Genomic DNA, 27,363 nt, shown 5'->3' on the forward strand with positions numbered 1-27,363 from the left:
AGAGCTCTGGGGGTGTTCTCACAAAGAAGTGGCGATGCACCGAGGGCGTGGATAAAGAGGCATAGAGGAGCTGGGAGGGCACGGGTGCTGCTGGGGTCAGGGTATGGGGACTGGTGGGGGGGTTTAGTACACCAGTAAGCATACAGGCTTAAGAACAAACTAAGAGAAACAAAGACCTGGATCTGTCCAGCATGAGGTGGGGAGAAGGGACCCCCCCCCCACCTTCGGAGAGGTCAGGCTGGTGGTGACCTCTACATCCGCTATAGGCACGTGTAAGTACTGTAAGTATCTAATACTGCTGACAGTGTTACTGCCTCAATAATACTCACTGGAAGGGTGTGTGGACAAACACGGCGAAAATGCAACCCTTTCCTTCAGCCTCATGCGGGATAAGTCTGGTATATAATAAGGTGCTTGTAGCTGGCTTTTTAAGTCCAAGGCTTCCTTTTAAACACAACATACCCTGATAGCAAATAGTAAAAAAAACAACAAAAAAAAACACTATATAATTATACATTGATTTTTAAATATAACTATATATATACAGTGGGGCAAAAAAGTATTTAGTCAGCCACCGATTGTGCAAGTTCTCCCACTTAAAATGATGACAGAGGTCTGTAATTTTCATCATAGGTACACTTCAACTGTGAGAGACAGAATGTGAAAAAAAAAATCCAGGAATTCACAATGTAGGAATTTTAAAGAATTTATTTGTAAGTTATGGTGGAAAATAAGTATTTGGTCAACCATTCAAAGCTCTCACTGATGGAAGGAGGTTTTGGCTCAAAATCTCACGATACATGGCCCCATTCATTCTTTCCTTAACACGGATCAATCGTCCTGTCCCCTTAGCATAAAAACAGCCCCAAAGCATGATGTTTCCACCCTCATGCTTCACAGTAGGTATGGTGTTCTTGGGATGCAACTCAGTACACCATACATACTGTGAAGCATGGGGGTGGAAACATCATGCTTTGGGGCTGTTTACTGCTAAGGGGACAGGACGATTGATCCGTGTTAAGGAAAGAATGAATGGGGCCATGTATCGTGAGATTTTGAGCCAAAACCTCATTCCATCAGAGAGAGCTTTGAATGGTTGACCAAATACTTATTTTCCACCATAATTTACAAATAAATTCGTACAATGTGAATTCCTGGATTTTTTTTTCACATTCTGTCTCTCACAGTTGAAGTGTACCTGTGATGAAAATTACAGACCTCTGTCATCATTTTAAGTGGGAGAACTTGCACAATCGGTGGCTGACTAAATACTTTTTTTGCCCCACTGCATTAAATATATAATTATTTTTAAAAACAATATAATTACATGTTAAAAAATATATAATTATATATATTTCAGACAATTTAAAAATACATAACTATATTAAAAAAGATATATATGTAATTATATATTAAACATATAGAATTATACTAAATGTTTTAAATATAATTATATACTTAAAAATCGTCTAAAATATATCTATTTATACTTAAATCTTAAACATAATTATATATATATATATAAAAAAAAATTAAATTATACAAAAAAAAAAAAAAAAAGGGTCAGGGGGGAGTAAAACAAAGCCAAAAAATAAATAACTAAAAAGATTAAACTTTTATCCAATAGTCCAATCAGCCCTTTTCTAACATCCTTAAGCAGTTCATCAGCTCTCTTAAAAAAAAAAAAAAAAAAAAATTACACAAACCAAACGAAAAAATCCTGATCCCGCTCATTCCTTCTTACCCCCCCTCCCTCCCTCAAGGACACCCCCAAAAGCCCGTTAGCGTCATTTGTTGACTTCCATGAGCTGTCCAAAGTGATGACAATGTGAAGCATACAGACAAGGATAACATGTGAGCTAACGGCATTCCGCTCAACACAAAAGTTTCTCTGTAATATTTTTTTTTGTGGTTTTTTTGTTGTTGTTGTTGATGTTTTTGTTTGTTGTAGAGAGCGAGCGAGCGAGCGAGCGAAAGTGACGGACAGTTACAGACTACTCCAGTGTCGCAGAGAAAACAAGACCGTGGAGACAGAAGGCAATGAGGGGGGGGAGCAACAGAGGAACAATAACACCATTTTTTTTGCCTTAAAAAAAGAAAAGAAAAGAAAAAATCCACACCTTCTATATCTATATGTAGATTTCTGCATATAGATAAGAAAAGAGGAATATGGTTCATTGGAGAGGGGAGAGATGCACACGAGAGCGGCGGTGGCACTCGTGCACGTCCCCTTTGCAAAAAGGGAGCTCTGTGAACGAAAGGCACTTTTAAGGGACGACCTTTTACTTGCCGGGGAACTATACACTACAGCACGAGCACTAGGGGAGGCATTTACAGAGGGGACAGGAGGGGCATCAGGGGGTGGGGAGCAAAAACAAGTCTCGCCGTCGGGTCGTGAAGAGTTTTTGGGAATATTTTGGGCCGTTTGTCGCGTTGCTGGTGAGTTTCAGGCAGTGCTCGGGTCAACTTATCTGGCTTTGCTTTGCCCCCCCACCCACACACCCACACTCAATAGAATACATATAGCAAGAAAGAGAGAGAGAAAGAGCGAGCGAGGAGTAATGCTGTCATTTTTTGTTCATTACCATTTGTTTCCAATAGGAGCACCACTTTTTAATAGAGAAGTTGTGTGATTTGTTTTCCTTCAGCCCTCCCACATGATTTTTTTTTTTTTATATATATATAAACAAATGATTACACAGAAACATTAAAAAAATAAAGACAAAAGGAAATAAAAACAATACCCCCAACTTACAAAGACTAGGATTTTTTTTTTTTCATGGCCCTCTAAGTTTAGAGTCCCGGAGCTTCTGGACTTTTGAGACAAATACTTTTTTTTTTTTTCTCTTTTCTCGTAGCTTTCTTAAAAATCTCTAACAGACAAACACAATGATCTACCCAATGCATTGCACGTGGCTCAATCGACACATAGTTTTCAATAATAATACTTTCCATCAAAATAACAAAACACTTTTTTTTTTCTTCTTCTTCAATCCTACAGTTCAAATTTGCTGACATCTAAAAAGGTACTAGAATGCAACTCTGCTGCAAGATGTGTGTGTTTAAATTTGTGCTGCTAAGGGGATGTTACTGACGGGCACGAGGAGGGAAAGACCAGAAAATAACTAGACTGCCAAGCAGCTCAGGTAGCAAAAAGGAGCATGGATCATAAATATATTTGTATAAGATCTCTCTCTTTCTAAGTCTTTTCAGAACAAAAATGTTTTGCAGTGGTGCATAGAAAATAGACTAGGGTTTCTCAAACTACGACTGCTTGTCTGTCAAGGTGTGTCAGAAAAGTTCCAGGGTTATTTGCAATTCAAAATATGGGTGTCAAAAACAATTCTTAATTTAGTCATAATCAAATATATTTTTTTCAATTTTTTTTAAATATCATGTCTTGTCCAGCCACTCAGGTAAATCCATACTTGCCAACCATGAGACCTCTGATTTCGGGAGGTGGGGGGGCGTGGTCGGGGGTGGGGAAGGGGCGTGGTTGAGAGGGGACAAGTATAATTCACCAATTCGAGTATTTCATATATATATATATATATATATATATATATATATATGTATGAAATACTTGACTTTCAATGAATTCTAGCTATATATATATATTTATTTTATTTTATATATAAATAAAAGAAATAGTTGAATTTCAGACGGCACCTAACTGTACTGTGCTTGCTGGTTACTAAAAAAACAACAACAACACTTACCTTTCACTATTTGAGTAACCTTTGTTCTGCCATTTGCGTACTGGCGAGAGTCACTTGCCGTCAGGTGCACAACACCACGTAAATCGTTGGCCAATCAAAAAGCAACCCCATAACGCTATAGCCAACATTCACCAGCAGATGGCGACAGACAACATAGAATCACTCTATTACAGACGGCGTTTTCTTCGTCTCTTTGTGTGTGCAGTTTTTTATTAAAATCCTTAGATGTTGTAACGTGATTGGGAAGGCAAGCTGTTTATATAATAGGATAGCGGACGTGAAAACAGGCTGTCCCCACTCATGTCCGCATGGAGCTGGAGGGGGCGTGAATTTCGGGAGATTTTCGGGAGAAAATTTCTTCCGGGAGGTTTTCGGGAGAGGCGCTGAATTTCGTGAGTCTCCCGGATCATCCGGGAGGGTTGGCAAGTATGGGTAAATCATATTGTTAATGTAGAAGCCCGTATGTGCTGTACAGATTTACTTTAGAAAAGAAGTGCTGGATACTTCTCTTGTTGCCTTATTTGTGTTTGACTTCATCAAATGTTTGGGTAGCATTTTATTAAACAAAACCAGTTTTCTTATAAGTAATACAAACATTTATCAGAGCTGTTTGTCTATTTTATGGCAAAGTTAATTGTTGAACTGGCACACGATGTTTTTGAAAAAATATTAATTTTTAATCGAATATCGATTCCGAATCGAACCGTGACCATCAAGAATGGAATGGAATAGTGCCTAAAGATTCACAGCCCTAATTTATGTAAATATAAAAAAATGATTGTCAAGCTTATGAGATGCGATGAAAGTGTAAGCCACTGTGACACTTTTGTTCATTGTTTTAATGTTACTATTTTATGTTTTATAAATGACTGTGATGGTAATTAATATAAGTGAGGGATTTCTAATCACTGCTATGTTCGAAATCTTATTAATATTGATATTATTCATTTTAGTTTGACTACTTTTGGATTGTTTTGTGTCATGTTTGTGTGTCCTTTTGATTGCTATTCTGAATGTTGCTGGGTTTGGTTTTGGAACAAAAAAACAAAAAAAACTAAACAAAGAATAAAAGGAACAGGTCCAAATTATCCCAAAAAATGTGCTAAAGTCTGCAAAAAGGTTTTAGTAAAGCGGAATAATAATACTATTGCCAAAGAATAATACCAAAAAATCAAATACATTAAAGGGTTTTGATTAGATATTACAGTAATTTGCTTTGTTACATTTGACATAAAGATGTGGATGTTTGATTCCGATAAGTTGGCATATTTTGATTAACCAATTAATTTTAGCACATTTAATGTACACAATGTACATTTTTCCCCCGCATTCTTTCATTTTTCTTGGTAACACCTGGCTTAGCATAAAATAATGTACATTCAATTTTTTTTTTCATCTTTAATGTACAAAATGTATTAAAGTGCCCTCCTCGCCCATGTATTCTTTAATTTCTAAGTATTTAGCCCTTAGTGGGAAAAGGTTTGGACACCCCTGGTTTAGCATGTGAAAAGAGGCGAGAGTTGTGGCAACAGTTGAAGAAGATGGCCGTGTTATTTTTTTTCTTTCCTAAACTTAAAAGGGGTCTTCAAGGGGACGATATCACCTTGGAAAAATCCCTTAAAAGGAACATTTTTAAAATGGATCTGAAATATAAATATTTTCTGACACACCTTGTACAGCAAGTGCTTAATTCAGGTTGGCAAAAGCCAGCTGGGGTAGGCTCTAGCATCTTTCCACATTTGTGATTATTTAAGGCGTGAAAAGGTTTTTGAAATCCTGAATGCTAACAGTGTTAGCTTCGACGCAGGGCGAAAAATAACCTGAAGTTTTATACTAATTGCATGAAGGGAATACAGAGGCACTTCCATGTTATTGTTAAAGTTGTGATATAGGTTTTAGCCTTTTATTATCCCTGCCAAATAAAAACACAACTAAGGCAGTCCAGTTATTTTTTTGAGGTCGGCTCTTTTGTGTGGCGTTGGATTGTGTCGCGATGAAAATTGACATGTAAAATCAAAATCAAATTAAGTGAAAGTAAAAAAAAAACAAAAAGGCATTCGGGAGGAAAAAGTATAAAGGATTCCCTTTATAAGTCAGGTGCTAGTGTGTGTGTGTGTGTTCCTTTAACTCTGTGTGATGAGCTCGTTACCGCGAGAGGTTTGAGAAGTTTTGTACTGTCGAGTAAGCGTGCCTTTTAAACTACAGCGGAAGGTTGTCATGACATGCAAAAACAATCCAAGTGGAACAAAACCAAAAAAAAAAAAACCCAAAACAAATCTGTCAATAAAAGAGGAAAAACAAATCTACACGCTAAATGAAAGCTAATAATATGAAGCTCATGCATTGTGTGTGTGTGTGTGTGTGTGTTCCTGCCAAACATTCGCAATAGAGAAGGGCATTGGAGTACATTTCTTTAAGGGATTTTCAAGGGGTTGAATATTCTGAACTCCTGTTTCAATGCAGCTGTTGTATTGAGTCGAATAATGCTGGAATAGTGCAATGATTCCATCACTGTGCCCATCTCCACTTTTGAATGGTTAAAAAAATGAGTGGCAGACTAACTTTAGGGAAGATGGTTGTGTGTGTGTGTTAAATGACCACGAGCGCAGCCACACCCCTGTAAAGTGACCCCTGCGGCCCCTCATGGCTTTTGTGGCTGTCTATGTGCAATCGTGTTCATCCCTAATGAGAATTATTAGTGCATAGGTGAGGGGATGAAAGTACACATGCAGCCTTTTTTTTTTTTTTTAGTGTTTTCAACGCTTTCTACTGGCTCACACTTCTTCTCCTCCCCCGCAGCAAAGTGCCCTGATACTAGGACAGGTAAACAAACGACCAGCCACTTAGTGCATACGTGTCACACCATCTGATGGCGCCACCATGATTGGCCAATCGGAAATCAATAAGTCTTAAGGGCTGAGCCGATGAGAGGTGCGGCGACATACAGGTGTGCGGCTGCGTTGCAGGTGAGGGGCGGGGATTGTCAGGTACTATGGACGTCACCCGAGTTGTTTTCGTTTTTTTAAAACATTTTTTTTAAAGGTGCGCTATTAGGGTGTCGTTTTTCCTTGCGTTTTGCTTTTGGATGTCTCGGTCAATGCATGGAGTTTCATGGTGGAGACAAAATGATTTTAAAGTAATAAAAGGTTTAAAAAAAAAAAAAAAGAAAAGTCAAAATTGGTCAATTGTCAGGTTGCCATGTTTGTTTTCCTGTCCAACATTTCCTGGTGTGCGTGCGACAGATCCTCATCTTCCTCTTGGCATTCCTTGTCTGACAGTTCCATCGAAAGTGAGGTTTCCTTTCTTTCCGGGGGTGGGGGGGTGAGTGAGGTGGGGTGGTCAGGGACACACACACACCCACACACACACACACACACACACGGAGGTTCCAGTTCAAATTGGGTAAAGTGTGTGTGTGTGTGGAGCGGGGGTTTCTGTCGTCGGTACTCTGACTAGTGTTGGCGAGAGGGAACATTTTAGTGTCAGCAGTCTGCTCTTGATCAGCAGTGACATGATGATATTTTTTTTCTTTCCAATTGTCATCTTTTAAGCTGTTGATTGGTCGACACCTTGTCAGAGGAACCAGGACTGTGGAGGAGAAAAGACAAACACATTTCAGTCTTGACTTGTCTTGCCTGCCAACTATTAAGCATGCAACTGTGCAGCACAAACGATACATATACATAGTATTCACAGATTACACCGTTTTTTAAACATAGGGCCATTGACCATTGTTAGCGAGCAAAAAATTATCTCTTTCTGTGGTCCGTATGGGCCACAGTCATGTTCTGTTGTAATACACTTTTCCACCACTGGTGGCAGTAATGACAATGTCAAACAGAGGTCTGGAGCTAACGTCATAGAGAAAATTCTTCAGCGCAAAAATGATGACTAATGTGGTAAAGCTGTATTTTCACTGACAGTTTATTTAAGAAACATATTCCTTATTTTAATTTTATTGATTCATTTTAGCACAACATAATTGTACGTACATTTATTTTTTGTCAGTTATTTATGAGAGCCTTCCTAAGCAGTATATTTGGTTTGTACTCATTTTCAGCCATGTGAGCACCCTTTGAGAAAAAAGAGGACCATCTCTATCAGCACAAAGTACTGCCACGCCAACCCTGAAAGAAAATTGAGAAAATCAAGCTTATATTTCCTGCCATTGGGTGCATTTAAACACTATATTTTACCCCTTTATCTATCTAAATCTTTTGGCAGTCTTTTTGACACTTAAATGTCCCATGTAGTGTACCACAAATTTATTTTATTTTTTTAAGTAAATAATTTACCAACATTATTATCACAGAAAATGTATTGTAACATGATATAACATGCATGCAAAGCACAGGTGTGGAAGTTATGGCTGCCCTCTAGAGCAGTGGTTCTCAACCTTTTTTCAGTGATGTACCCCCTGTGAACATGTTTTCAATTCAAGTACCCCCTAATCAGAGCAAAGCTTTTTTTGGTTGAAAAAAAGAGATAAAGAAGTAAAATACAGCACTATGTCATCAGTTTCTGATTTATTAAATTGTATAACAGTGCAAAATATTGGTAATTAATCACCGACGTCCCACTGGGTCATTATTGTCACCGATGTCCCACTGGGTGTGAGTTTTCCTTGCCCTTATGTGGGCCTACCGAGGATGTCGTAGTGGTTTGTGCAGCCCTTTGAGACACTAGTGATTTAGGGCTATATAAGTAAACATTGATTGATTGATTGATAATTTGTATTGTCCTTTCTTGAACTATTTGGAAAAAAAGATATAAAAAAAACTAAAAACTCGTTGAAAAATAAACAAGTCATTCAATTATAAATAAAGATTTCTACACATAGAAGTAATCATCAACTTCAAGTGCCCTCTTTGGGGATTGTAATAGAGATCCATCTGGATTCATGAACTTAATTCTAAACATTTCTTCACAAAAAATAAATCTTTAACATCAATATTTATGGAACATGTCCACAGTTTATGAACTTACATTCATATTTTCTTGAAGTATTATTCCATCCATCCATCCATCCATTTTCTACCGCTTATTCCCTTTTGGGGTCGCGGGGGGGCGCTGGCGCCTATCTCAGCTACAATCGGGTGGAAGGCGGGGTATTAAATATATTTATAAAGGATTTTTGAATTGTTGCTATTTTTAGAACATTTAAAAAAAATCTCACGTACCCCTTGGCATACCTTCAAGTACCCCCAGGGGTACACGTACCCCCATTTGAGAACCAATGCTCTAGAGGACCGCTTGTAATAGTAAGTATATATGAATATAAATGTATAATCACCGTACACAATAGCCTATGTATTTGATTATTATATAGTTTTTACATACACATTGGTGGATAAATTGCTTTGAAATCCTAAATTAAGATGACTGGCAGATAGGTGTCTTGTTCAACTTTTTCACTTCCCTTAACCCATACCAATATTAGAGCCTTGAGTGTTGGCCGATACCGATATTAATCCGATATCAGCAGCAATCATACTACATACTACAGATGTGCGGTTTGCGGTCTCATCCCCGCGGTTGAACCTAGGGTCTGGCGGGTGACATGACGAAAAAATAGATTTGAATTAGATTCGGCCGGTTGGCGGTTGAACCATCCGGAAATATTTGATATACATGGTTCTGGGATCGGTATCCTTTGCCATTCAAAGAGCCATTTAAGGCCCGTGTCATAAAGCGAAGAGGACAATAGGAGACGCTATTATTCTCTAGAATGACTGCTGGCAGTCACCCAGATAATAAGTATTAGGGCGTGCTATGAAGCCATTGGCTTTGTCGCCTTCTACAACATGTACGATCTGCTTTCCAGTCCAGCATCATGTTGCGTATGGCTTCCGCGGCAACACGCACACGACTGCAAGCCATACTGGGTGACACAGAGTACACTAATGGTTGTGATATAAACAATTTTAACACTCTTAGTAATATGCGCCACGCTGTGAAGCCACACAATACAAGATTGACAAACACATTTCGGGAGAACATCGTCACAGTAACACGACATAAACGCAACACAACAAATACCCAGAATCCTTTGTATCCCTGACCCTTCCTGACTATTTTATACACCCTGCTAGCAGCAAACCCCGCCACCCCCTCCACCCCCAACTCCCCGTGTGTCGGTAAGGTGGGCGGGGTTGGGGCTGTAAAATATATTCATATCTGTCACGGATACAAAAGATTCTGGGTATTTGTTGTGTTGCGTTTATGTTGTGTTACTGTGAGGATGTTCTCCCGAAATGTGTTTGTCAATCTTGTATTGTGTGGCTTCACGGTGTGGCGCATATTACTAAGAGTGTTAAAATTGTTTAGATCACAACCATTGGTGTACTCTGTGTCACCCAGTATGCCTTTCAATCTTGTACGTGTGATTGCGGAAGCTGCACACAACATGTTGCCGTAGTAACAATCGGTTCGTACGTGTTGTTTAAGGTGTCAAAGGCAATGGCTTCACAGCACACCCATATTCTTGTCATCAGGATGAAGGCTATTGGATAGTCGCGAGAACTTTAGCGGCTCCAATTGTCTTCATTACTCTGTGAAACAGGTTTAAATAGCTCTGTGAGTGGTAAAGGTGGCCGACCTCTGATGTATTTCAGCGGGCGGTTGGCGGGCGGGTACGGTTCTGATTAAATGTTGGTTCGGGTGGACGGCGGGTGGATGACGACTTTGGTGATGCAGTTGCGGAGGATATAATTGCCTATCCGCGCATCTCCACTACATACGGTACATTTATACAAAAAAAATGTTAAACTACATTTTGTATGAAAACACTTACTTTATGACATATGTGGAGCGTTATCTATTTTTTTGGTGACACCTAGTGGCCATGATAATTCATTAAATTAAGTTGAATGGTGCAGACACATTTGTTACTGGATACTTTGTAATACTAGTCTGCCTTGTAGACTTTGCATCTGTAAGTAATATGCAACTATAATTATTTGATACTTGTTAATATGGACAAATGTAGTGTTTTACAAAGCAATATCGGTTATGTAAGAACACTTATTGTGCGTTTCATTTGTACTGGGATGTTGGAATTTCCAAGTTCCTTGTCAGAAATTGGAACTGGAATGCCCGGTCGGATTTCATACTCCGAAAGTAGTAGCATTTCCACTGCCCCAAAGTTGGCTTCAAAGATGGTTGCTCTGAATGTAAACAATAATATAAGCTTCTGATTAGTTTTTGCGCACTGAATGAGCCGTAAACAATGTATTGTCGGACGTTTATATACAGAAAAGTTAGTATCTATTTTTTTCAAGTGGTATATACGTTCTACATTGCTAGCAAAAGCTTATGTGTTTGAACGTTGCAGAAAGAGTGCATATTTTCCTGTAAGTTGTTAATATTTAGAAAGTGCAAGAAAAGATTTTGTGGATGTGACCATCTTGATTTCCGACCTGGTAGCTGGAATGCTCACAACTCGGCTGTGATGTCATTCCCAGCTCAGTAAATGGAACTCCGCATTACTACATATGTCTAGCTTGTGTGCTATTGTGTAGCTGATAGCTTGTAGTAGCCAATAATCTACAATGTTCACAAAAATACAAGAAAAGACCAACCGTGTGAGCTTATTGGAGGACATGTAGATGTTAACTGGCTGCTCAGCTTTGCACAAGTAAACACGCTGCAAGACTATTTGTATTGAAGATTTTAGATTACTCAAGTCTATGCAAGTCAATATCATCCAATACTTTTTATTTTGCTGATGTCGGACCCCGATACGATATCGAAACACCCCTAGCAGCAAATATTCATATATTTATTCCTACAAAATAATAAAATGGAATACCGTATATGACAGTATAATAATTGTTGCATGCTCAGATAAAAATAAAGTTGAAAAGTTATGCAATTGCATGCAGGTCATGCAATTATTCTGTTAAATGTTAAAGAATGGGTACATTTAGTTGGAAAAATTATGTTCTGTACTGATGCACATTATTTTGAGGGGCCAAATGAAAAAATGTAGCGGCCCTTGGGCCTTGAGCTCATTAGTTGTGCGCTAAAGCTAAAACATATATATTTTGAGGAATAATGCGCCTTAAAAGTCCCAAGTCACGGTAGTGCATCAAAAACCGACATCAGTATGTAAAGGACATCACCACATGGGATCAGTTTGTCGCTACATCTGTAGATGCAAGTTAAAACTCTACTATGCAAAACCAAAGCCATTTATCAACATCCAGAAACACTGCCGGCTTCGCTGGGCCAGAGCTCATATATGATGGACTGATGCAAAGTGGAAAACTGTTCTGTGGTCCACATTTCAAATTGTTTTTAGAAACTGTGGATGTCATGTCCTACGGACCAAAGAAGAAAATAACTATCCGTTCAAAAGCCAGCATCTGTGACGGTATGGGGGTGCATTAATGCACAAAGCGTGGGTAACTTACACATCTGTCAAGGCACAATTAATGCTGAAAGTTACACACGGGTTTTGGACCAACATAAGTTGCCATCCAAGCAACGTATTTTTTATGGACGCCCCTGCTTATATCAGCAAGACAATGCCAAGCCACATTCTGCACATGTTACAACAGTGTGGCTTCGTAGTAAAAGAGTGCGGGTACTAGACTGGCATGCATGTAGTCCAGACCTGTCTCCCATTGAAAATGTGTGGTTCATTATGAAGCGTAAAATACCACAACGGAGACACCGGACTGTTGAATGACTTAAGCTGTACATCAATTGTGAATTGTGAATTGTGAATTATATTTATATAGCGCTTTTCTCAAGTGACTCAAAGCGCTTTACATAGTGACACCCAATATCTAAGTTACATTTAAACCAGTGTGGGTGGCACTGGGAGCAGGTGGGTAAAGTGTCTTGCCCAAGGACACAACGGCAGTAACTAGGATGGCACAAGCGGGAATCGAACCTGCAACCCTCAAGTTGCTGACACGGCCACTCTACCAACCGAGCTATGCCGCCCCACATCAAGCAAGAATGGGAAACAATTCCATCTGAAAAGCTTCAATAATTGGTCTCTTCGGTTCCCAAACGTTTACAGAGTGTTGTTAAAAGGAAAGGCCATGTAACACAGTGGTAAACATGCCCTGTGCCAACTTTTTTGCAATGGGTTGCTGCCCTTAAAGTCTAAGTTAATGATTATCTGCAAAAAAATGTTTTAGTTTTTCAGTTCGAATATTAAATATCTTGTCTTTGCAGTGCATTCAATTGAATATAAGTTGAAAAGGATTTGCATTCTGTTATTATTTACGATTTACACAACATGCCAATGGGCTTCACGGTGACAGAGGGGTTAGTGCGTCTGCCTCACAATACGAAGTTCCTGCAGTCCTGGGTTCAAATCCAGGCTCGGGAACTTTCTGTGTGGAGTTTGCATGTTCTCCCCGTGAATGCGTGGGTTCCCTCCGGGTACTCCGGCTTCCTCCCACTTCCAAAAACATGCACCTGGGGATAGGTTGATTGGCAACACTAAATTGGCCCTATTGTGTGAATGTGAGTGTGAATGTGGTCTGTCTATATGTGTTGGCCCTGCGATGAGGTGGCGACTTGTCCAGCGTGTACCCCGCCTTCCGCCCGATTGTAGCTGAGATAGGCGCCAGCGCCCCCCGCGACCCCAAAAGGGAATAAGCGGTAGAAAATGGATGGATGGATGGATGGACAACATGCCAACTTCACTGGTTTTGGGTTTTGTAGTTGACACTGTGATTCCTTATCCTATTGTGTTGAATATTTACAGAGCTCAGCAGTCTTACACAGTGTAGAATATCAAAGTCATAATGTCAACGATGCCACTCGCTGACTCGGGCCCTTTTCTCATTAGCAGCTATAAATAGCAGGGCGGTTGTAGGCAGTAGTGAAAAGGTCCACTGATTAAAAAAGGTCTGATGTGTTGTTACACAGCAGTGGGGGTGAAGACGCCACTCACAGGCTGAGCCAATCCGGCTTCTGCTGACATTCCATAGGCCTTGACCTGGGAAGCACAACAAATCACTCCGCCATGTTATCCCGATTTGTGCAAACCCCTTAAAAGTTTCCCCAACTCTACCATCCTGCCTCTTTTTTTCCTCTTCCCATGATTCTTTGGTGTTTGTAGACAATTCCTCCTGCTGGCTTCAACTTCCATTAACCCCCTGCTATCTTCCTCTCCCTCCCCATGTAATCCTTGGCAATGGAAAGTCACCCCCCCTCCTCCCCATGCTCGTCCAAGTCCGACAGCCTATGACATCATGTCTGGTTGCCAGCAGCAACCAGACAGCCGGGACGTGACTGTGGAGTGCAGTGGGCTTCAACTAACTCCCTAGTGCTCGGTCCCTTGCTTTCTTTTCGACAGTCTCCTCTCCCTTCTTGCACTGTTAATGTCCCGCCACCAGAGCGCTCCTCAGACCACTTTTTTTCCCACACCGCTGCAGTGGGGCCAAAAAAAGTGCAGCATAACCTTGTGAGGCTCTCTACCAGGCCAAACACAGTGAAATATACTCTACATTTACCAGAGCAGAATGTTTGAGGAGCGATTGCAAAGGATAAAAAGCGCTCGAGAACAGATGTAAGCTGTTGTCAGGGGGAGGTAGAGACGAGGGGCGAGACTTTTGGCACGGCGTTACATGTTCATGCGAGTGCTCGGGCACATCTGAATGTCCCCTCTGTGCCAGGGCTACATCTGTGCAAAAGTGGTGCAGGTGGGTTGGGGGGGAGCCTGAAAATGCACGGGAGAGCAGCAGGAGGGGAAAGCGTGCTGCGGCAGCCAAGCGGAGCCATGCCGGGGTGAGGCAGCAGGGGGACGCTGATTGCTTCCATGTGTGTGCTGAGGGGGGGGGACAGCGAAGCCGAGTTGGCTGCAGGCAGGTGTGGTTAGCCCCTAATGAGAAAAGTTGTGTTGGTGATGGAGGAGGCCCAAGACGCTGCAGCCCAGCGGCAGAGCACAGCCAATGCGAAACCACAATGTAGTGCACTGGTGGCCTCACACGCTGCACTAATACACACTGTGGGGCCTTGTGGAGATAAATCAACACGGCTGAAGCTCCAACTAACTGGCGCTGTTTACATTCACTGTGGGGAAACTACCGTGGAGCAGAAACCATAAACCCGTACTGAAACCTGAGGCCTTCATGCACGCACAACATCGATCAATGTAGGTGGGCGATGACCAATTTCTAGCCCATTAGAATATTCCCCCGCCGGTAGGCCTTACACAGCTATGTCTTGGATGAGGAAAACTATGATGTCAATTCAAACAAGCACCGCGTCTGAACTCATCTTTCTGGGCGACACAACGTCTCGTGAACACACGGCACCAAAAGTAGAAACTGAGGAAAAGTTGACCAAGGGGAACTTTCACAACTTTGAACTCGATTACACAGAATTCAGATTAATTGAAAACAGCCAAGCATGCTGGCAGCCATCTTAAAGGTGACTTCGAGCGTGATTAGTAGTGTCCCAATTCAGGGCTGCCAAGTTAAGTAGCGGTAAGCCTCCAAAAAATGGAAGAAGAAGGTTGTACTGTACAAAACAAAAGCCTTTAAAATCATCTTCTGAAAAATGTAGTATTGCAGCACAGGTAATGATTTTATGTCACAAAAATACAGGCAGTCCTCATTATATGGTGATCTGTTTTATAAACCCACTCCCATAAATTATTAACATACTACTGTACAAACAAAAACATGAATGCGGTGAAAGAATACGTAGGTGGACTACTCTCCCGTCCAAAGGCAAAACCCAGTAACTCAATTTTGGTCTAAACTGAGCTGATAATAATTTTGGAGTTCCTAGGTGATATGCCTTACATTAGTGTATGCGATATTGTAATTTGTTCCGTAAGTAAGCTGTTACGCGCATGGCAGGACCTAGCAACTACCACATAACCGCGTAGATACAACAGAAAAACTTAGTATCTCAAGGGACCAATCGGAGCTTCTTTATCAGTCGCCTTATTGTCTTTAATGAGACATTTGCACGAATGTGGGCCGACGGTCAACCTGATTATGTGATATTATGGCACGAGGGGATATTTGGAAGATTGGCCCAGGACGTTGCAAGCACCTTCATTAAATGTATTGTTCTTGATTCTTCCCCTTGCATACTCTTTTGGGCAGATAACTGTGGAGGTCAAAATAAAAACTGGACGCTGTACACGGCTCTTGCCCAATGTGCAAACGCAGAATGGAGAAAGGGCACACGTTCATGAGAGCAAATTCAATCCATGGCTCAATCGGCAAGAAAATAAAAGCTCTAGAAAACATCTATACGTTTGATGACTTTGTAGATCTTTGTAAGACAGCATCAAGATAGATTGGTTTTCCTTTGTTTTCGCAAAATCAGCTAGAAGTGAGTTACTAGGTTTTGCCTTTGGACGGGAGTACTGTAATACACAGTCACATTGCTACACAAAGGAAAGTCTTTTTAGTTCTCTCTAGTTACCATTTTATCTTTGACCTCTGTTAGGTGTCCCAAGCATGAGGCAGACTCTTCTGGTGGCAGTGCATGAATGAAAAGTAAAACGCAACATTGTCAAACTGCTCATAGGTCGTTACCATCATCAAGGAAAAAGATGGTACTTTTGAAGGCAACATGAAAGCTAAGCAGCATAGCGGTCTCGTTATTGAGACTTTGTCATTCCAAACAACTACATAAATAAAAGTAATAAGTTGTTTTGTCAAATTATTGTTTTTAAATTCTGTATTCTATACATCCTTTATGTGTTGTGTGTACAGTGACTTTAGGTATAATTGTTATTATTTTCTGCCTTATTTAATGCTATAATTACAAATATTAATCCTAGCATTTTATGTATTGTTTTTATAAAATATTTTTAGATTATAATAATTTTTAGTTATTCTCTTGAAAGGATGCATCAAAAGTGGCCTTTTGCTCAATACTCAGTGCCATGGTTTTTTTTGTTGTTTTTCCTTTCAAACTGGTGTAAACCACTTAGTGTTGCAAAGTGCTATATAAATAGAATTTTGATGATTGATTGATATAAGGCCCGACTTACACTAAAACTTACATCACAGTCATATAAGAACGGAACTGGTCTGCAACCCGAGGACCACCTGTATCTGCTGTGAATAATTCCTACGAGCCCTTGCATACATTTTTCTGAAACACGCCGCCACGGTGTGCACGCTTTTCAGCAAGTGATGAGGAAACACAGGAAACAGAGGCGATACAGGAGATGGACGGGTTGGGTGTTAGTTGAATGAGGGAGGCTGGCAGGGTACCTGAGTCTGCTGGGGGATATTCAGAAAGTTGTCCCGTGTTCCGATGCCGACAAACCGGTTGGGAGCTGTGGAGCCTGGCGTGGAGTATGCTACAAACAGAGAGAAACAAGTGTGTACATGCTTTTATACACATGCATACACACCAAAGCTCTATCCTAGAGTTTGATGCTCTCATTGTCATTTTTGTCTATTCAAATGTGCATTGTAATAGATCACTGTCAAACAGACTATTGGGAAAAGTCAGTTAAGGACCGGTGAGGCTGATGTGCTCTTAGTCATATGGCTGATTTGTCCGTGTTGCGGGCAACTTAATTGTTATTTCCCTTCACTTAGCCATGTAATCTGTGGTTACAAAGGGGATGCACAGTCTGTAATGAATAGTGCGAACATGAGGAAGCTATTTCAAATAAGTCACTGATGATCCTCAGCAGCCCCTGGCCCGTAATCATACAAAACCACTGAGGACCCACTGTCGACATAATAATAGGGTGACCATGATGGCAATGATGCTCCGTTTACATTTACAGCGGGTGAAAAGGAGCACGTGACACCGGGTGATGATGTCACAGGATCAAATTTAGGGCAGTTTTGTTCACTGGACTCCGGCATGGAACTTGTCCCTGACTAGACTGAGGGTGTGATGGGTGTAAGGGATAACATTGACAGGGCATGAGAGACGTTTAAACGTGTTGGGCTGTGTTCATAACTGCAATTACAATACCATTGAGAACTAAAGGGTGAAAGGAAAAACAAAATGTGAAAAAAAAAACAGCCGGGGGGGGGACAATGATATTTATTTATATATGGATATAAATAAATAGTAAAGTGACATGTGGAAAGGGGAAGAAGGTGTGGGGGAGAGAGAGGATGACAGGACAGGAGGAGAGAAAGTCAAAACAAAAGGATGAGAAGGTGCCCCGGTTGCGCCGTCCAGCGCCCCCTCTTGGTGTGCCTCTCCCGTGGCCCGACTCTTTCACTGCACCTGTTTGGGTGCAACCAACCAACCAACCAACCAACACCTCCCTGTTAAACACTCCTCTCCCCTGCTCCCACAGTGACTAATTATTACATCATTAAGATGGAATAAAGTACTCTCCATAGATTGTGACTTCTGTGTTCGTAATTATTGTGATATTTGTGTGAAGGCGACAAGGGGATTGGGTGTGGTAAATTGGGGGGAATGTACGGTTTTCTTTTAATGTTTGTTTGTTTAGGAGTCCACGCCAACTGCCCTAATTTTGTTCCCCTAAAAAGAAAAAAAGAGAGAAAAAGAAACAAAGAACTGAGATTATATCAAATCAAGAAAAAAATTATTAAATGAGAGAAAGGGGTGTTCAGCCTCTGTTAGGTGGACATGCAGGGCTTGTGTCGATCGAAAGCTTTTTGGCTACAGAAGCAACGTGCACAGGGCCCAGCTCTGCTACAAAACTACAGAATCCAATTAGAAGAGGGGGGAAGACCACACTGCCTCTTGTGGTGCGAGCATGAAACCCAACACTAGAGAGCAAGAGAGCAAGAAGAAAGGTATAGGGATGGACGCGAAGGCATGAGCAGAGCGAAAGAAGCTGAAGCTCAGAGTGAGGGAAAGGGATACAGAAGTGATGGAGAAAGGATCTCTGCTACGGCAAAGGCGTGGCATCTGCCCTAACAGATTTGGACCTTCTACTGTGGCCCAGCACGGTCCAACAAGTGGTGTAGCTCCAGGGGCTGCTGATGGGAATGCAGATTGTGAAAATTACTGCAGTAGCTACTGTCAAATTCCCAAATACGAACATGTTATTCTATCTGTAATTGTCTAAATGGAACATCAAATCTGGGACTCCTACACGTAATCACACCCTGTCGGGAACAATAAGGTCAAATAAGCTAAGGCTTTATGAGGAGTTGGTTTGGATCGGTGTCTATGACAACTCTGTGGGGAGACTGGGGCAGTAATGGGGTTTGTGGAGGGGAGTGGGAGTGACTTACACGGAGATGCGGGTGAGCTGAGTCCACCGTCGGTGGGCGTGCTGATGGTTTTAGAGTCGGGCATGGGGAGGGGCACGGGGCGTGCCACTGGGGGTGGCGGGGGCAGCAGAAAGGAGCCCGGCATTTTGCTCTGGCCACCTCCATTAGGCTGCAGACGGACCATATAAACAGGGTGAGCGGGACACACACACCCCCAAGATCACAGGGGGACAAGAGTGACATCCAACACTCACCCAGTGACCCATAGATGGCAACAGCATGCACACAAAAAGGACCATATACAACCAGAGGAACGACAACACATACACGCACACACACGTAAACCTAACAGTAAAATGATCAGTCCGGTCACAAAGAATGAAAAAAAAGGTGCATAATTTGTTGCAAACATTTAGGACTTTATCTACTTTCCAGAGGTTTGCATGTATTAAAACACATGCAAACTTGATAGCACACAGAGGATTTGTCTCTTAAGTGAGCAAAATAAGGAGCTCAATCCATTTAGCGCGCTGTCTTCATGAATGTCCAGAATATTTGCTGATCATCTGAACACCCACAATACTGAGAGACAAAAATGCAACACAGGCAGTGTGATTAATCAAGAATAAAACTGTACTACGGCCGCTGTTTTGTGTCTTTATTTAGTATGTCTGGAAAAGATGTGCAAACCGGCAGTGGTGTAGAAATGGCTGTGACAAAGGAGGTGGTTGTGCTGCAGTTCTGTCCTACGTATGCTTGCCAAAATGTATGGACTGTCCCAAAAATTTTTTTTAGACATATAGTCTATTTAGCAATATAATTTTATGATATTATAAATGCTGCATGACTTAAACGGCTGATTAAAATAAATTAAATAGATCTATTTTGGTGTCTGCTGGCGTGTTTTTTTTTCAAATGGCGTTAATTTTTTTTATTTATTCAAGATATATATCAATATAATATATATGCTATGTGAAAAAATGTCTTGCAATAGGCATTTTCTTGCTTTTGGATCATTGCAGACACGTTAATGCGCTGGAGTGTTGTTAAAGTCCTAAAAATGCTAAAGGGGCTAAAAATTGTTTCTGTTGTCTAAATTGCCATTCTATATTGCAGAAAAGGTGATTTGGATTATTTTTGTGTGCTGTTTGTTCAACATTTTAAAACCACACAGGGCATTAGAAAACATAATTGTGGAGGGAAACGAGTGCTTCCATGGGAATAAAAACCCCGTAGTACATGCACAATCCTCATTTGTTACCAATTGTTCACAAAGTCTTAGTAGATCACATGCAACACACCCTCTAATACTACACACAAGTTTATAATTTGCACACGCTGTTTAGCAATATGAGCAATGGATTTTAATTTGTATGTACCATATTTTGTTTGTAAAATGCGTCCGCTGGCTCGTTTTCGATTGGGCCATGACATGTTTTCCTGACACAATAAACACGTCATGCCCAAAATTAGAACATTACACAAGCCCAAAAAAAAAAAAAGAAGAAAAAAATGCCATCCATCCATCCATTTTTTACCGCTTGTCCTTCTCAGGGTCGTGAGGGTGCTGGAACCTAACCCAGCTGCACTCGGGCAGAAGGCCGAGTACACCCAGGGACAAGTCACCACCTCATCACAGGGCCAACACAGATGAGGACCACATTCTAGGGCCGTTTTATTGTTGCCAATAAACCTATCCCAAGGTGCATGTCTTTAGAGGTGGGAGGAAGACGGAGTACTGTCATGATGACAACAAATTTCTTGCAAGATAAAACATATTTTTGAGTGTGCATAAGGTTTTAGTTGGCATAATAAAAACAATAATAGCAGTAATAATAATAATAACAATAATAATAATATTGTATTAGTAAAAAAATAGAAATATCTTAAGGGGGTAGCTGAGATAGGCACCAGCACCCCCCCCCCCCCCGCAAGGAAATAAGCGGTAGAAAATAGATGGATGGATTGGTTGGATTAGATATTCCACTAATTTGCTTTGTTGGCTATGACACAAAGCTAAATTGTGGATGTTTTGTTCAGATAGTTTTCCAGAGATCGATTGACCTAAATTGTATTTTAATAGCTTTAATCAGCAAAATGTATAAAGTGGACCACATATCCTTAAATTTTTTTGTATGCAGGCTTCACCCAAAAAAGTTTGGACACCCCTGGTGTAAAGTAAGAAGTCAAACATGGAAGCCAAGTTTAAAGTAGTGGTCAAAAGTACACCCAGCATCCTTTCTACAGATTTAAAAGGCCTTCTGCAAAGGGCCGGGCCATGTGAGGACATTGAAAATAAAACATAGGTGCTTCTGGACTTCATCTTGTTTCTCCACCATGTATTGTGCAAAAAATACGACGTTCCCTGTGAGTGATTTAGCCTCATTGTTCCCAGCAGAGCCGCATCACATAGAACGACAGCAGGAATGCTACTGTAATTTCCAGTGTTTTCATGGCCGTTTATGGAGCTCTTCTAAACAAAGTTAAATCTGACCGAGTGCGGTTTGATGCTAACTCGGCCTGAGCTTTTTTTCCCCAGCATGAGCTACATTTATTGCATCCTCCCATGACACTGTTGGGTCAGAACAGCTCTGACCACAACACCAAGTTTGGCATCCGGTTTGAGGACGCTGTCGCCAGTGAAATAAAAAAACAAAATGTAAACACCTTTATCCTTCCTTCATCCCCCTCTTGCAATTTATGTTACACACTGCATCTGTATTCTTAATCGTAAATAGGGTTTTGTTTTTGTATATTTTTGAAACTTTTTCAAAGTTGTTAAAAAACAGCAACCCTACATGTCTGCCAAAACAACTTACAATGTTGCCATTTGCATGGCAGGCCTGTAGTGGTGCTGATATTCTTGTGTAAAATGACATCAGGCAGTCCGAGAAGTGTCAACATAAAAGTAACATGAACTAACCATTGTTTGCAATATGGGTGTAATATTCCATGTATTGGAATCAGAGTTTTTGGTACGGAACCTTTTTGGTCTGTACTGATTTTTTTGACGATAAACATTATGTGAGGGACAGGAAATACAAACCCTGTTTCCATATGAGTTGGGAAATTGTGTTAGAAAATAATATAAACGGAATACAATGATTTGCAAATCCTTTTCAACCCATATTCAATTGAATGCACTACAAAGACTAGACATTTGATGTTCAAGCTCATAAACATATTTTTATTTGCAAATAATAATAAACATATAATTTCATGGCTGCAACACGTGCCAAAGTAGTTGGGAAAGGGCATGTTCACCACTGTGTTACATCACCTTTTCTTTTAACAACACTCAATAAACGTTTGGGAACTGAGGAAACTAATTGTTGAAGCTTTGAAAGTGCAATATTTTCCCATTTTTGTTTTATGTAGAGCTTCAGTCGTTCAACAGTCCGGGGTGTCCGCTGTCGTATTTTACGCTTCATAATGCGCCACACATTTTCGATGGGAGACAGGCCTGCACTGCAGGCGGGCCAGGGAAGTACCCGCACTCTTATTTTAGGAAGCCACGCTGTTGTAAGACTTGTATTGCTGAAATAAGCAGGGGCGTCCATGATAACGTTGCTTGGATGACAATATATGTTGCTCCAAAACCTGTATGGACTTTTCAGCATTAATGGTGCCTTCACATATGTGTAAGTTACCCATGCCTTGGGCACTAATACACCCACATACCATCACAGATGCTGGCCTTTGAACTTTGCGCCTATAACAATCCGAATGGTTATTTTCCTCTTTGTTCAGGAGGACACCACGTCCTCTGTTTCCAAATATAATTTGAAATGTGGACTCGTCAGAACAGAGAACACCTTTCCACTTTGCATCAGTCCATCTTAGGTGAGCTTGGGCCCAGCCAAGTCGGCGGCGTTTCAGGATATTGTTGATAAATGGGTTTGGCTTTGCATAGTAGAGTTTTAACTTGCACTTACAGATGTAGTGACCAACTATAGTTACTGACAGTGGTTTTATGAAGTGTTCCTGAGCCCATGTGATGATATCCTTTACACACTGTTGTCAGTTTTTGATGCAGTAGCGCCTGATGGATCAAAAGTCCGTAATATCATTGCTTACGTGCAGTGATTTCTCCAAATTTTCTGAACTTTTTGATGATTTTACGGACCGTAGATGGTAAAATCCCTAAATTCCTTGCAATAGCTTGTTGAGAAATGTTGTTCTAAAACTGTTTGACAATTTGCTTACAAAGTGGTGACCCTCACTACATCCTTGTTTGTGAATTACTTAGCATTTCATGGAAGCTGCTTTTCTACCCAATCATGGCACCCACCTGTTCCCAATTAGCCTGCACATCAGTGGGGTGTTCCATACAAGTGTTTGATGAGCATTCCTCAACTGTATCAGTATTTATTGCCACCTTTCCCAACTTCTTTGTCACATGTTGCTGGCATCAAATTCTAAAGTTAATGATTATTTGCAAATAAAAAAATGTTTATCAATTTGAACATCAAATATGTTGTCTTTGTAGCATATTCAACTGAATATGGGTGGAAAATGATTTGCAAAGCATTGTATTCTGTTTATATTTACATCCAACACAATTTCCCAACTCATATGGAAACGGGGTTTGTATAAGCCATGCGTCAAGTCTATTATAATAATGCAAGTGACCCTTTAAAACGCTATAAACTATTATTTCTCATTAGTATTTGTTTACTATTGTAATTGGAAGGTCAATAACTTTTAATAATCTTCAATAGGTAAACGTACAAAAAAATAAAACCGATTCTCAATTTCTGTTAGCAAAAATTGTACCTTAAAATGCATTTTTTTCCTCGGCTACAAAAACCAGGCAGGATGGCTTGCTTTGTTGTCTTTTTTTGTGGTTATCACTTTCCAACAAATTTGGCACACTGGTTTGTTTGTCTGTGTTGATGAGTTTTTACTCATTCGGTTTGAAACCAATATAATATGGGGACCTTTGGCTTTGCAATCATCTTTTTTCACCCTAATTCCTCCAGAGGCTCTGTGTCTGAGCATTGTGTGTGTGTGTGTGAGCCAGCGGTCCCACCTCCACCCACTGAGACGAAGATTGTAGGTGACTGACAAGAGGGTTCACACCGTTCATTTAATTTTGCTATTAAATAAACATGCTCAGGTGCTAAAAGCACCGCAGCTTGCACACCATTTGAAAGCAAGATAGGAATTAAACAAACACACATGAACATAGCATCGTATCAGTCAGCCCAGGGCTTTATAGATAGCAATAGGGTTCCCTCATGTTCATTGCAAAGGTCCCATTATATATAGATTACTAAGTTAATAAAGTTTTATAACATATGGCAGTTTGTTTACAAAATGTTTGCTTTTTGTCAACAAAAATAGACAGAATTTTTGTAAAATTACCCTTTCGGGTTTAAAAGTTTTTGTCGACCATTTACTGTATTTCAACGCTGACTTAAATCACTAGGAAGAATATAGTAGATAGGGACTTGATGAGTTTGTCCACAGATAACGGATGTAAGTGGGATACACAGTATCATTATCGTGTGTTATGTGAGTACCTAAATGTTTCTCTTTGTGCTTGATAATAAATTGATTCTACCTAAACATCTGGGAGTATGATACTGTCCTGATAACTAGTGTCCTCAGTTTTGCAGAACGGGTCTATTTTTTTCAGAAATTTGTAACTGCGACAAAATAAAAGGATATCCAACTCCCTTCTCAATATTTGTGTCCCTCTTGCAAATAAGCCTCACACCGTCTCCTCGGCCTTGATTCACTTACCTGTGCACTCGGCTGTCCTGTGCTGTCGGTGCACACGAACTGCACAAACTCCTTAAGCGGGTCCTGGTGGTGGTGGTAGCGTATGGTGGGGTGGGTGAAATAAGGGCTGGACTGCTGGATGATTGAGGAGGAGGGGAAGTGCAGGGCTGAGGCTGAGGCACGGGGGCTCCCTGCAGAGGAGAAGCCACCAGGAAGTAGAGGAAGAGAAATGTGAGTTGGAAAAACATGACAGCAGAGATATCAAACAGTGCAACCCTATGAGACATATGCTTTAACTAAGCAGCAGTGATTGTGTATGATTTTTGGTCACTCAAACCGCTAGTCGTGCTGACACATTAAATTGCTGTGATTATCTGTACTGTGGTTTACCATCTTTAGCTATTGTGCAACATGTGGCCACACGCACTTTATAAATCTGACTCCGCCTGGCATCTCTTCACAGACATTTCCAGACCTTTACTGTATATATGTGTGCTGCCTTTCCATGTATGCCTCGCAAACCCACGCACACACCACTAAGATATACCAACCTCACACACACACTTCTTTTATTGGTTGTCAGTGAGGTTTAAAGGGGAACATTATCACCAGACCTATGTAAGCGTCAATATATACCTTGATGTTGCAGAAAAAAGACCATATATTTTTTTAACCGATTTCCGAACTCTAAACGGGTGAATTTTGGCGAATTAAACGCCTTTCTATTTATCGCTCTCAGAGCGATGACGTCAGAACGTAACATCACATAGGTAATAAAGCCGCCATTTTCTCAAACACATTACAAACACCGGGTCTCAGCTCTGTTATTTTCAGTTTTTTCGACTGTTTTCTGTACCTTGGAGACATCATGCCTCGTCGGTGTGTTGTCGAAGGGTGTAACAACACTAACAGGGAGGGATTCAAGTTGCACCACTGGCCCAAAGATGCGAAAGTGGCAAGAAATTGGACAAAATTTGTTCCAAATACGAGCGTGTGGGGAAAGCCGACAAAATGGTCAGTCGTTTGTTCCGCACACTTTACCGACGAAAGCTATACTACAACAGAGATGGCAAGATTGTGTGGATATCCTGCGACACTCAAAGCAGATGCATTTCCAACGATAAAGTCAAAGAAATCTGCCGCCAGACCCCCATTGAATGTGCCGGAGTGTCTGCACATTTTACCGGCGATGCTTAGGCAGACATGGCACAGAGATGTATGGATATCCTGTAGATGCATTTCCAACGATAAAGTCAACGAAATCACAAAGGTGAGTTTTGTTGATGTTATTGACTTATGCGCTAATCAAACATATTTGGTCACAGCATAGCTGCAAGCTAATCGATGCTAACATGCTATTTAGGCTAGCTGTATGTACATTTGTAGCTATATTTGCATCCAGCGTTTCCCTCCAACCACATTTAATGCCAAACAAACACTTACCAATCGACAGATTTAAGTTGATCCAGTGTCACAAGATGCGAAAGTCCCGAACGTTTGGTCTGCACATTTTACCGATGATGCTAAGGCAGACATGGCCAAAGAGCGTCAATAGCTGTTTGCTTAATAGCCTCAGTTTCTTCTTCAATTTTGTTTTCGCTGTCTGCCTCCAAACTCCAACCATCCGTTTCAATTCATGCGTAATCTGTTGAATCGCTTAAGCCACTGAAATCCGAGTCTGAATCTGAGCTAAAGTCGCTATATCTTGCTGTGCTATCCGTTTGTTTGTATTGGCATCACTGGATGACGTCACAGGAAAATGGACGGTGGCTTCACAGATAGCGAAAATCAGGCACTTTAAAGCCTTTTTACGGGATGGGTAAAATTTTGAAAAAAAAACTTTGAAAAATAAAATAAGCCACTGGGAAATTATTTTTTATTGGTCTTAACCCTTCTGAAATTGTGATAATGTTCCCCTTTAATCAATCAGCAATGTGCAGCTCTTCTCAATAGTTTGAAGCTCCCATATGACCAAAAAACACCTTTTGGAGACATTACTCAGGCAGTCAGGCTCCACTGTCTGTCTCGTCGGCTCCAATTCTACGGCTTTGGCAATTTGGCACACCAAACGAGAGAGACAAGCTGCTAGGTGAGGGGAGCCTGGCGAACAAGCATCTGTGATTTTGTCTGTCACCTACTGTCTCTTGTGTGTGTCGCCACTCACAAAGAATGTCAGTGTGAGTTGGTTAAACTTCTTCCTTTGTGCCGAATTCAACATTTTTGGGTACTTTTGGGTGCACGCATTGGATGTGCTGGCGCGTAATCGCAAGCCACAATGGTGGTCCCTCCAGACGAGCGTAATCAGACAACAGTCTGCCTGGCAGCTCGCCATGTCAGTCCGGTGCCAACAACGGAACATAAACAATCCAGCACTTAGCCCTGAACACTCACACTCTCACACTAGACCTACACAGGAGGAGCTAACCGTTTCAGCGCATCCAAGGCGGGCCATGGTAACGAGAAATATCTTTCCCTGTATGCACGTCTTTTCTTTCACTCCTGTCTTCCTCCAGGCACTTTATACAACTAGAGGCCTCTAAGGGACATTCCATTTGGACTGCAGCCATTGTAAGGCAGACAGTCCTCCGCTGGAGTGTAAATTTACACACGCACACGTGTGTGTCTTCAAACTAGGAGACAACCTGGAAACAAACCCCTTAGCTACCCAGTTTGTTACGTCAACTTGTGATCGAATTTGGCAGCTTTTTTTCTTCATGGTTCAAGACACGTCCTTGGGTGTATTTTCTAAATATACCGCAGGG

The 27,363-nt window shown here is 41.0% G+C and overlaps 1 protein-coding gene across 10 annotated transcripts in view; it reads right to left on the reverse strand.

The window, feature by feature from the left end:
* Positions 1-1,957: 1,957 nt before the first annotated feature.
* LOC133558893 (nuclear factor 1 X-type-like) overlaps positions 1,958-27,363 on the reverse strand; it is a 266,583-nt gene continuing 241,177 nt past the window's right edge. For 8 of the 10 annotated variants that reach the window (XM_061910063.1, XM_061910071.1, XM_061910080.1 and 5 more), the window contains 4 exons: positions 24,623-24,792; positions 18,896-19,043; positions 16,928-17,016; positions 1,958-7,307 (listed from right to left, as the gene is read on the reverse strand). In XM_061910063.1, the coding sequence (XP_061766047.1) occupies positions 7,293-7,307; positions 16,928-17,016; positions 18,896-19,043; positions 24,623-24,792 (422 nt within the window). In that variant the 3' untranslated portion in view covers positions 1,958-7,292. The remainder of the gene's footprint in view (positions 7,308-16,927; positions 17,017-18,895; positions 19,044-24,622; positions 24,793-27,363) is intronic. The other 2 variants (XM_061910123.1, XM_061910105.1) reach the window with 1 other exon arrangement.

This window comes from Nerophis ophidion, linkage group LG01 (genome assembly GCF_033978795.1).
Source record: "Nerophis ophidion isolate RoL-2023_Sa linkage group LG01, RoL_Noph_v1.0, whole genome shotgun sequence".
Classification (NCBI taxonomy): Eukaryota; Metazoa; Chordata; class Actinopteri; order Syngnathiformes; family Syngnathidae; genus Nerophis; species Nerophis ophidion.